This window comes from Ilyonectria robusta (assembly GCF_021365365.1).
Source record: "Ilyonectria robusta strain PMI_751 chromosome Unknown BGZ61scaffold_46, whole genome shotgun sequence".
In the NCBI taxonomy this organism is placed as follows: domain Eukaryota; kingdom Fungi; phylum Ascomycota; class Sordariomycetes; order Hypocreales; family Nectriaceae; genus Ilyonectria; species Ilyonectria robusta.
Window position 1 is genome coordinate 1 of NW_025764480.1, and position 10,424 is coordinate 10,424.

Below are 10,424 nucleotides of genomic sequence, written 5' to 3' on the forward strand. Positions count from 1 at the left end.
CCATCCAAGCGGTACGGAGTAGTCTACCTCGGTTTTGCATCGCCTGCCCTAGCAAGTAACTGGACACGTTCGTCCTCAGCTTCAGTTTCAAGCTCCTGACATTCACTCAGTCCGCCAACCTGCCGCATCTCACCCAGTCGCTTGCCACAGAGCACTCCCACTTCGACTTTGCTGGTTGCCCACGAGAGGCTTGCAGCTCGACTGATGGTCGATTCGGAACCTTGCGAATTATACGAGAGAGACGCGCATTCACCATGGCAGACATCGTGGAAGGAGTTCCCACAGCTCCGACTGTTCCATCCTCATCCGCAGCGCCGCCGACATAGACGCCTGGCGGGCCCTCCAACAAGTTTCACCATGCAATTGCGGCATGGAGAAGTACGAAGTCTTAGCGGCCCTGATGCGTCCCCTGAATAGTCGAGCTGACTCGCCTGCTGCAGACCTCGATTTCACCACCCTAACCTCGAACCTCGACAACACGGCATTGGAGATCGTGGCGTACCAGCGCGACTCGACGGTCCAGCGCAAGGACCTTGCTCAGAAGACAAGACTTTCGCAAGCTGGATGACCCAACAAAGTTAACCGAGATCAAGGGCTTGCTCAAAGGTAAGACGCAGATTGCCGACTCACACCGCTGGACCCTCGCTCGATGGAAGACTCACATCTCTGCCCAGCCTACCAAAACTTTATCGGCCTCATCACGAATCATTCCAAGTCGGTAAACTCGGCGTTACTTTCCGCCTACACCTCGCTGTCCAATGCCCCGACCCATACCCCCTGCTCGAAGCCTCTGTCGATTCGATGCTCGTTTCCGAAGAGACGCTACCCAAATTGACAAAAGAGAACGAACACCTCCAAGGAAATGTTGCCAAGCCCACGACTCAGCTGGAAGAGACCGAGACCCGCCTCCAAACTGAGAGCACGACTCGTGAAGAGCTAGAGGACAACCTGGATACCTGGGTCAAAGAGGTCGAGTCTTCGTGGTCTGCCGCTCGGAGGGCTTTCTGAAGTTGTATTTACCGTCCTGCTTTTCTGAGGTAGAAGCATTGCAGTCATAATGACACCACACACTGACCCTACCATTCCGTACCCTGTTCTCCATATGCATTTAACTTCCACTGATAGCATCAATGGACTTCAACTTCTCTCTGAGGTGGCTCAGTCTGGGCCAAAAACTGCTGGAGCATTGAACTAGGCCTAGTAACCGAGTCTATTGCCCCCTGCTTTGCCTCCAGATGGCTGCGTATGGCATACTGCTGACCATTATTGTGGAGTACCTTACGGATCCATTCAGCTCGCCGAAGGACATTCTGTTAAGTCGAGGAAGAGATTCAATCGCGTCGATCAAGGCCATGGCATTATGGCGGGACGGTAACAAAATCGTAGGCTGGCAAGGTTTGGTCGAGAACCGGGCCGACTTTGTGAGGATGGGGACACGGAAATGATCCTCGTGCTGTCCGACTTCCACCGTTGGTTTGGAAAATTTCCATGGCAGGACGAACGCCACATCGCCTTCATAGCTCCATGGGGGTCCTACAAGATCTACTAAGCATTGCATGACTTGTTGGCAAATCCGGTTCCTCCCCCTAGCTTTAGCCTCTTGTAGCTGATCATGGCGAATGAGTACTCGTAGCCATAAATGTTCGAATGTACTGGAATGGCGCTGAAACTCCCCCGCGTTCACAGCACTCGAGATTGTACCTGGCGGGATGTCGGGATGCCGATGCTGATAATCCTCAACCGAGTCCCAGGAAGAGTTGAAGGCACTCCCGGGTGGTGAGAAGTATGGCGCCCAGTACTGTATCTGGAAGAAGGTTACCTGGTGAACATACCAGGGTGCAGGCTTGCGATTAGTACCGACTTCCTTGGTATGGTCGCTGTTGAATGTCACCAAAATGAAGTTGCCAATGATGCGACTGAATCGGTGGTCAAATGAACCCGCGTAATCCTGAATCATTTCCCAGAATCATTTAAACTTCCGGTAAAGTTCAAGGAAGTGGAGGCGATTCCAAGATGGAGTATCCGTACATTGAAAGAGGCGCTGGAAATCAAAACTGGACCAGCCATCTTCTGGTGGCAAATTTTTTTGGGTCGCCATCCAGCAAGGTAGATCTGATGGCATCTCTTCGGACCAGGGCTCCTAATAGTGCAGACCATTTACACTATTAGTGCAGACTACAATCCAAGATCAATAATCAATCCACGACGGGCGTTCGTGGATTGACGACTAGGATGATGCGCCCCTTGAAACGAGCCTTGTTGATCCGGATCGCACCAGTGAATTGATCAGAAATATCCAAAACAAAGTGGTTGGCACAGCAACAATCATGGGTACCCTGGTTTTGTAACACCATGCCAACAACCTAGCGTACTTAGCGTCCACACCGGGCGTCCGTATTCCCTGCCCTGATCTGCAGTCTGCACTAATAGTCTAAATGGTCTGCACTATTAGGAGCCCTGCTTCGGACTGAGTGGTAGGCTGAGTTCTAATGTAAGCAGTCCAAGCCTCATCATAAACCTTCATATCGTCTGAGCGGTAACGATACGGCCAACCTGCATTGCTGACTCTTCCTGGGCTTGCTGCAGACGCTTAAGAAGCCGGGGCAGAATATTGTATCCTACTTGGGTGCGAAGCCGTCCCCAGTACAGCTGTAACTTGGAAAGCATATGTTGATGGTATGCTCGGGCGACCTCTTCAGTGACTAAGCAAACGATGCTCTCAACGAGCCGGTCCGCCTTGTGGCGACGGCCGTGATCGAATTCTAACCGAGCCTGCTGAAGTAATTGCCTCAATGAGAGCTCGATCGTGACTTTGGATGCGGTAAGGCACTGGACATTCATCTGAGAGAGGAGGCCTCGCTGGAAGGGATTCCGAGGTATGTAGAGCTGGATTAGGGTGTATAGTGCAATATGTTCGCCATACCAGTCCATGCATTCTTGGGGGATCTAGAGCATCCTGTAACGGGTCAGGCCCACTTGGCTGGCGGCTCTGCCGCCAAGCCTGAATTCTTCTCCACAGCGCCATCGAGTTGATTCTCGAATCTTCTATATTAAAGAAGATATAACGCGTCTTCACGCACCCAGTTTGTATTTACATTCTTTCTTTTCTTCATCTTGAAAGTAAACAGCATAGGGACTAGTTAGTTGAATCAACTCGCTAGAAGCCTTTCACACATCCCAGAGTTTCGAATGGATACATCTACCCCGAGGCCTTGCCGCTCCAGCAACGATCCGGCCTGGTGAGCCCGGCGATTTTGTACCCTCCATCGCGGAAGCCAGATCCAGTTGTCGTGCGGGAACTGCTGCTCGCTGGTGAGGGTGTATGTGAGAAGCCGACAGAAGAGCTGGGCAGTATAGAATGCAAGGATGAGGCAGGGTGAGGAAACCGCAAAATTGAGAGCAGCCTCTTGGAACAAGTGATCCAGTGGAAGAACAAGTCTTGCGGCCTGGGTGAATATAAGAGCGTTGATATCTCGAGTTGGCACTACCCAAAAAGGATGGTGTTCTGTCAACTCAGACACGAATGAGAAGTTCCATACCCGCTGTCCTATGTGAGGGTTCTGATTGGGCTGGAAATACCCACGGTACCACATCGAGAGGATCGCATCGAGCCGAAAAGTCATCTCCCTTCGGATACCGTAGCTTGTGGGAGCCTTGGTGTTGGAAATGGCTCTCAGATGGCGCTTGTTTGCCTCCCACGCCTTTACCAAGGAGCTACGTTGAAGCCGGGAGGTGGGTGCCTGATGCGGCCTTGGTTTGCTGATGAAAAGTCATTGATCATTTCTTCATTAAGAGCGAGGAGCGGGAGGAATCCAGATCCAAACAAATCATAATCACTAAACATGACCGAAAAGAGCTCCTTATTGCAGTTGTAAGCCTTGGCAAGAATGATCCCCGGCTTCCGTTCGTCAGGGTGGCCTGGGTTCGAGGCTCGAGTACGCTTGGCCTTACACTGGTAGGTCCCGATATGTTGAAGGAGAAAGCTGCGGAAATATGTGGCACTGAGTCGGGCTTTTGGAGTAATTTTGCAGAGTTGCTCATGAAGGTGATGATGGCATTGACTCTTCCATAAAAGAGTATAAAGCTCTGATCCTAGAGAATCATGGGGCGGAAGACTGGTAACGTGGTCGCGAGCCCGAATGTCAAGCCAGCAAGAGCGAACATCCAGATGGATAGGATCAAAAGCCTGAAGGACGGTCTGTTGGAACAAATTCAGGGTCTCCTCGAGAGTCCTTTGACCAAATGTGTTTTTCAGATCGTGGGATTGAAAGATCGAGGGTTCTTGAAGTATGACACTATTTCTCCCCGCTGCGTTGGAATCTGTAATGAGTCTGCTTTTTCAACCACCAAGTGCCAGAAGAGCGAGAGATCTTGCGCCGGGACTGTATACTGGAGATGGAAAGCTCTTCTCACGTCGTCCGGCTTCCATCGGTTGTTGCCAGGCTTTTCCTGGAAGGAACGAGACTTTGCATATGCGATGTCATACGTTCGAGGTATCTCCTACCGGGAAGGATCAGATATTGCCTCAAAGGCTGCCGGAATGATGATGTAGTCGTAGAGGTCCTTCTGCCGCTCGAGTGAGAGGGCATTCCTGGTAGCTGATGTTGAATCTCGAGCAGCATGGGGGAAGAACAGGAAGGCGGAGAAACGAACGCTCTGCGTATTGAAGGTGCCGATAAGAATATGTCTTGTCTTTGATAGATCCAGCCCATGCGGCTGAATGACCTGATCAGTGGAAAGATTGAGGGCTGAAGGGGGAAGAAACGAGAGCTTGAAGTCATTTGGTGGCCGGATCGCCTGCAAACCTTTCGCCCCAAACCAAACACTATCAATATCCCACTGCCGCGAGATCGAGAGATTTGATGGGGTAAGGGCCACCTGTGACTTGCGGAAGGAAAGAGGCTGTGTCGGCTGATTGGAGAGAAAAGTTTCCCATCCCCGGAAGAAATTGCTGGGATTATAGGAACCTCGCTCGCCGAAGAGTGTTGGTAAAGGAGGAAGGGAGTGCTGCAAGTATTGCACGGCCTCCTGAAGAGTATGAGTGTGTTCTGGCTCGTCGACTTCAACTTGACGTGAACCTGTGGTTAAGAGTCCGATTAGCGTATGACACGTTATTACCAAAGATAGTTGTAGACATACAAGCGCAGATGGAGCTGAAGAATATCCGAAACACTTGATCATACGCAACTCGATATGGCCCAAGAGAGTCAGAGTCGTCTCGAGTGTCCTCGACCTGAAGGGCTTGAATGAAGCGCTCAAGGGTGGCGTTGCTATGTTGAGCACCTTCCGGAGACGCGTCATCTGCTAAACCTTCTAACGTCCTGGCGTGCAAGTTTTCCGGGTCGGCTTGTGGATTTGCACGAGAGCGAGGCCTGGATAGTGATGGCCCTGGGATGGACTGCCCCTGGCAATTTCTGATGACTGGGAAACTGGGGTCGTTAGTAGGGATAAGGTTACCTCTTGAGTTGATTTCATCTGGCCCGTGACACCCCCTAATGACAAGTGGGTCTAATCTATCCAATCAGAGGCCCGAGCACGGACTTGGTTCTAAGTCTAGGGGGGGTCCAACTCTAGGTGGCCTGTCTCTGTCTTAGGTGGTAACACAAACAAAACACAACATCCAACTCTTGAATGTCACCAACATCGCCAAGTCAACCCCGTCGGTGGAGAAATTTGCCTGCTCAATGCCTTACCCCTCGCTGTTATGGAGAGTAATAGCTCGTTCGCTTTGCATACTGGTATTTTATTACTCGCCCAGCGCACAAACTAATTAACACGCTTCCATATATTCCCGTTTTCTGATGTACAAGATCTGGTTCCGCCCATGCAGCATCCCTCGTCCTTCTCGTTTACGCGCCTCCCTTCAATATCCCCTCCCGCTCACGCATGCACCAACTGCTTCAGCCTCTGCTCAATCTTCTCGCGTCCCTCAAACGTGCTCCACACCTCGTGCGGCGCACCGTCCACAACGTCCCAATGCTTCAGGTTCTTAGTGAGCTTCGTCAGGTCGCGCTGCTTACGCTCCCACAATCCGCTCGCCTTGTTATGTTTGCCGGAACTGATGACGACCAGCGGTGTGTCCTTGTCCTGAATGCCTCTGCTACCATCCACATCCCGCCGAGTGAATGATCGGGCCACCAAGTTCTCTTGGAGCTGAGCGAGGATGTACTTGCCGCCCTGCCAAGCCGCCCGTCCGTACACTCGGTCTCGGCTGGTCCGGCCCCGGAACACGGCGCCTGGGATGCGATCGAGGCCGAGCGGGGAGATGACGCCCCGGAGCCAAAGCATGAAGCCCCGCCCCGGTGAACCGACGTTGTCAAGGAAATCCTCGTGCAAAGGATCAACTAACAGAAGACCCTTTACGGCTTCTCCGTGGCGAGACGAGAAAACGCGCGAGTAAATGGTCCCAATTCCGCCGCTCGCCAACACCCACGGTCCCTTCTCGCCCGCCTTCGTCAGCGCCTCGCTAACCGCATCCACGATGAATCCAGCTGATGATGGTGACGGCGCAGTATCAGACCAGCCGTAACCAGGCCGATCGACCAAACAGTATCGCGGGAAAGAACCGTTCTTGATACCATTGTCCGCGAAGTTCCAAAACTCGTATTCCACTGTGCTCGCGTCTCCCTCAAAGAGCATGGTAGGGACACTGTCGCTCTTGTTTCCGTTGCAGTATACGTGGACCCTGTACTTGTTGCCGTCGACCCAATGCAGCTTTCCCGGGGGCGCTACAGCGGCATCAAGGGCTCGCAAGATGATGTTCAAGGTTATGACGAACAAAGCAGCGGACATAATGGCGTATCCGACCGTGGACAGCATCACGGATGTCCACTCTAGGAGCGTTCGCCTCGTCTCAGCGCGGCCCGTCAACCGTTCTTCCTCTTCGGCCTTGCCCCATTTCACGAGGTGGTCTGTCAGGAGGGCCCGGAGGCTCATGAGCAAGGCCCAGATGACGCTCACGGCCCCGACCCAACCCTCTTCGTACCGTGTCTTCTGGGCAGACAAGATAAGAACCATATCGAGTACGAGGATAGCCTGCCAGTCATCATCCGCATCAGAACTCGTTGATGTCATAGAGGGTTTGGGAGTGATGTAAACTTACCGACATAAAGACAGCCAACACTCTCACGGGCTTAGCAGGCACGCTGAAGAACAGAAGGGTCAACAACATATTCACGAGCGTCAGGCTCGCGTACCCAAACGCCAGAAACCCGCTCCCGCGTGTCTGGAATCCCGGAGGCGTCGCAAATGACAACACCAGCATCAATATCCACCATACCAACGATATGAAGGTGAAGAATATAGTCAGGTAACTCATGAACCGGATGCTCCAGAGGTTGTAAGGCGAGACGGCCGGGTTGTCCGGTCCCAGCAGACCACGGTCCGAGTCCAATCGGTTTAGCAACAGCCGCGTGAGCTCATCAGGCTCGGCATGTTGGACTCCGTCTCTTGTTCCGCTTGTACCGTTTGTCTCCGGTTCGTCCTCCGGTGTCGGATCTACCTTCGAAAACCGAGGCATCGGGGCGGATGTGACTGTGACATAAGATAGTCTTGTAGATTGGGCCAGTTGGCGCCTCTATCGTGCAGTGCAAGTGCAGATTGTAACTTCGTGCGTCCGCGTCTTCGCGACCCGTAACAAAAAAAAGCCTTGTCTCGGCCAATCTGAAGCGATCCTCACTTGGCACGAGCAAGAAAGCATATCACGTTTCCCAGCTGCTCTGGACCTCTATTATACCTTCACGGCATCGGACGATAGAAAGTATAGTACGTCATACACAGCGCCCTCGTTCGGCGCATGTGCCAATCAGCGAGCGTCGCATACCAGCCCAGGTGGGAACCAAAAGGCCGCCAGCGACCACAGGCTTCGAGCTATGGCGCCCATTACACGGGCTTGACTGCCTTGTGTGATCAGATGGCCCAGGTGACTGGGCTTGGGCCAAAAGCTTCTTCTCTCCCGGAATCAGCATAGTAGATGCTGCATCTGCTGGGAGCCGCAATGATTCCGGCTGACCATTGCCTAGTGATGGCAAGGTTTTCTATGACGATGCCGTTTTGGCCAGATGTCGACGCTGAAAAGCTTCAAGTTAACTGTCACACATAGCCCCGTGTGCTTCAAGTAAAATCTGTGGGATGGAGTACCCCGCACCTTAGAGATAAAACAATCAACACAACTGCTGCTGCTCATCAAATTCACTTTAACCCCTTAAGCACGCTCAGTGCGACAACTGATTATTTGCTTCACCATGACGTGAGACTGTCGTGTTGTCACGTGACGCAACTCGGTTGGGAGGATAAAGTATGTGAACTTGTAATGGAAAAGCAAAAATCTCGATGGCGGAGGAAAGGGTCCGGCGGGGCAGGTTGGCAAGGTGGAAATACTTGAATTGGAAGAGTTGGTGGCGATCGAGGCGGCTTTGTAGTCGCATTTTGATGGCAGCGGGGAGGCGGAGAGTCGGAGAGTCGGACAGAGTTGCGAGGCTTGACGTGTTGCGAGGGACTTATACAGACAAGCGGGCAGTTCCACCTATTACAGGGCAGGTGGGCCTGGAGGGGCAAATTCCTGGTGATAATATACCAGCAATGACGTGTTGCGTTTTGTAGGACCCTGAAGCCCTCCCAAACTCCGACGATCATTCGCCTCATCTGCCCCACGGAACACCTCCGGAGCCAATTGTTGGCCCAGTTTTCTCAATTGAGAGTGTATCAAGCATGATTTCTTACCTGACATTTTGTTTCGTCTTGCGTGTCCCACCTCGTACATAACTGACACCTTGCACTCCCCGACAGGTGGTTCTCAATAGGAAGCTCGTTTTCAACTTCAAACATTGACTTTTCCGATTGCTACTCACCTCATTCTTGGCTTTGCAGTCACTATCCCTTAGACTATACTGCCGTTCACTCTGATTACGAACAACGCCTGTTCAACGTGGTGTTGACGGCCTCTCAATCCAATTCGACATTGGCATCACGCACCTGGGTTATCTCGGCCTCGCATTACGCCAATGGCTTACAGACCAATGGACCCAACCATGGACTCCGACAACCCCCCACAAAAGGTATTTCGAAGTCCTCGCTTGTCAATCACTCGGCTTCTTACCACACGGAAACTAACGCGATTTCACAGACGATAAGATCGCATGAACAGAACCAGGAACGCGCCTATATCGCCGCCTCAAGGCGAGGCGACCGCAGCATCGAGGCCCGCCTCCAATCAGCGCGTCGGGCCAGCGAGGTTCACAAACTGTGGACCGGCAAGGCCCTCTGCGTGTCGAGGGACATTGTCCTGAAAGAAGAGATATACGAGGAGGTGGACGACGTGTTCCCGCGGTCCTACCAGCTCCGAGGACTGCATCAGCGGCAGTCGTCTGTCATTGCGGACTCACAGGAGGGCGAAGACCCAAAGAGCCCACTGACGACGACTGAGCTGGCGTCAGGCGATGACCAGCAACTGCACGAGACCGAGGTGAATAGCGATTTTGCCCAATGCTTTCCCGAGGTCGATCAGATCCTCTCCCGACGATGGTCAACCCAGAGCATCTTGATGGTCTCGCCACCGCAGCGTGGCGCGTTCCAGAATTCTCTGAGCAAGTTGTTTGATTCCGCGGCTCGAGACATCAGCTACACCCAAGGCGCCGTCCTTGACGCCGAGAGCCGCTCACTTTCAGACTCGCCGCCGCCTGAGCTGAGGAGGGATGTCGAGCTGACGCCGCCTAGGCTAGCCAACGAATTCAAATCATTCCCAGCGACTCCTCGATCGCAGGCGGCAGGGGTTTTCGGACAGGTAATGCCTATCGATTCAATCCCTGTTTGCAACGGCAACTGTGATGAATCTGCATTGACCGCCGACCTGCCCCCCGAGGCAAACAAGCTGCTGGTAGACGGTGAAATCATTGATCCCGCCTTGTACGACCAGCAGTGGATGGGTGGCACCGCGCCGTCTGGTCCCTACGCTGTCGACATGGATATGGAGAAGGATGATTTTAGCGAACTATACGAAGATGGCTTGAATATGATGAGCTGGGATCCCGTCTCTTGGCCCAAGACATCTACAGATGGCTATTCCTGGAACATGTTTCAAAACGGGAATATGTTCGAGAATGATCTCTCAATGGAACGCAAGGACAGTTCTATGGAATGAAATACATGGGACCCCCTCTTTAATTACGGCGCCGTTATTTACTTCTCCTCTTCTCCCATTACGCGTCTACCCTGGCGGTTGGCTTATTTTTTTTGTTTTCTGAGACGAGAAAACGGCTAGCGGCCTTTTTCGTTTGGAGGTTTAAGACATGGCCCTCACCTACGGTCGCACATTACCACATGGGTGACATAACCCTTTTGGGAAGCCTCAACCATGTGGAAATACTTAGTAATTTTGTGGCCCCTTGCAAGACTACAGTACCGCACACTATCCGGAAGGTATCTCT

The 10,424-nt window shown here is 52.6% G+C and overlaps 5 protein-coding genes across 5 annotated transcripts; 2 read left to right on the forward strand and 3 right to left on the reverse strand.

Moving 5' to 3' along the window:
* Positions 1–609, forward strand: BGZ61DRAFT_175179 (uncharacterized protein). Its single transcript, XM_046237628.1, has 2 exons — positions 1–385; positions 441–609. Exons 1-2 carry the CDS (start codon positions 205–207, stop codon positions 566–568), a joined length of 309 nt encoding a protein of 102 aa, XP_046095149.1. The 5' UTR covers positions 1–204; the 3' UTR covers positions 569–609.
* Positions 610–2,385: 1,776 nt separating this feature from the next.
* On the reverse strand, positions 2,386–2,897 carry BGZ61DRAFT_465903 (uncharacterized protein). Its single transcript, XM_046247635.1, has 2 exons — positions 2,587–2,897; positions 2,386–2,491 (listed from the first exon to the last, which is right to left on the reverse strand). The coding sequence occupies exons 1-2, from the start codon at positions 2,839–2,841 to the stop codon at positions 2,432–2,434; spliced, it is 315 nt and encodes a 104-aa protein (XP_046095150.1). The 5' UTR covers positions 2,842–2,897; the 3' UTR covers positions 2,386–2,431.
* Positions 2,898–3,703: 806 nt separating this feature from the next.
* Positions 3,704–5,181, reverse strand: BGZ61DRAFT_500066 (uncharacterized protein; the record flags this gene model as incomplete). Its single annotated transcript, XM_046251500.1, has 3 exons — positions 3,704–4,232; positions 4,295–4,500; positions 5,140–5,181. The coding sequence occupies 3 exons, from the start codon at positions 5,179–5,181 to the stop codon at positions 3,704–3,706; spliced, it is 777 nt and encodes a 258-aa protein (XP_046095151.1).
* A 699-nt stretch (positions 5,182–5,880) lies between these two features.
* Positions 5,881–7,519, reverse strand: BGZ61DRAFT_371509 (uncharacterized protein; the record flags this gene model as incomplete). The annotated part of the gene is made up of 2 exons (XM_046242108.1): positions 5,881–7,035; positions 7,103–7,519. The coding sequence occupies 2 exons, from the start codon at positions 7,517–7,519 to the stop codon at positions 5,881–5,883; spliced, it is 1,572 nt and encodes a 523-aa protein (XP_046095152.1).
* A 1,510-nt stretch (positions 7,520–9,029) lies between these two features.
* BGZ61DRAFT_567809 (uncharacterized protein) lies at positions 9,030–10,138 on the forward strand (the record flags this gene model as incomplete). Its single annotated transcript, XM_046255980.1, has 2 exons — positions 9,030–9,056; positions 9,125–10,138. The coding sequence occupies 2 exons, from the start codon at positions 9,030–9,032 to the stop codon at positions 10,136–10,138; spliced, it is 1,041 nt and encodes a 346-aa protein (XP_046095153.1).
* Between the last annotated feature and the right edge of the window lie 286 nt (positions 10,139–10,424).

What these genes read in the sequence shown, in the direction of transcription:
- BGZ61DRAFT_175179 (XM_046237628.1), top strand. Translation starts at nt 205, where the DNA reads ATGGTCGATTCGGAACCTTGCGAATTATACGAGAGAGACGCGCATTCA. An exon ending in GCGGCATGGAGAAGTACGAA is followed by an intron (nt 386 to 440) that starts GTCTTAGCGGCC and finishes CGCCTGCTGCAG; the next exon opens with ACCTCGATTTCACCACCCTA.
- BGZ61DRAFT_465903 (XM_046247635.1), bottom strand. Translation starts at nt 2,841, where the DNA reads ATGAATGTCCAGTGCCTTACCGCATCCAAAGTCACGATCGAGCTCTCA. An exon ending in TGCCCCGGCTTCTTAAGCGT is followed by an intron (nt 2,492 to 2,586) that starts CTGCAGCAAGCC and finishes TGGACTGCTTAC; the next exon opens with ATTAGAACTCAGCCTACCAC.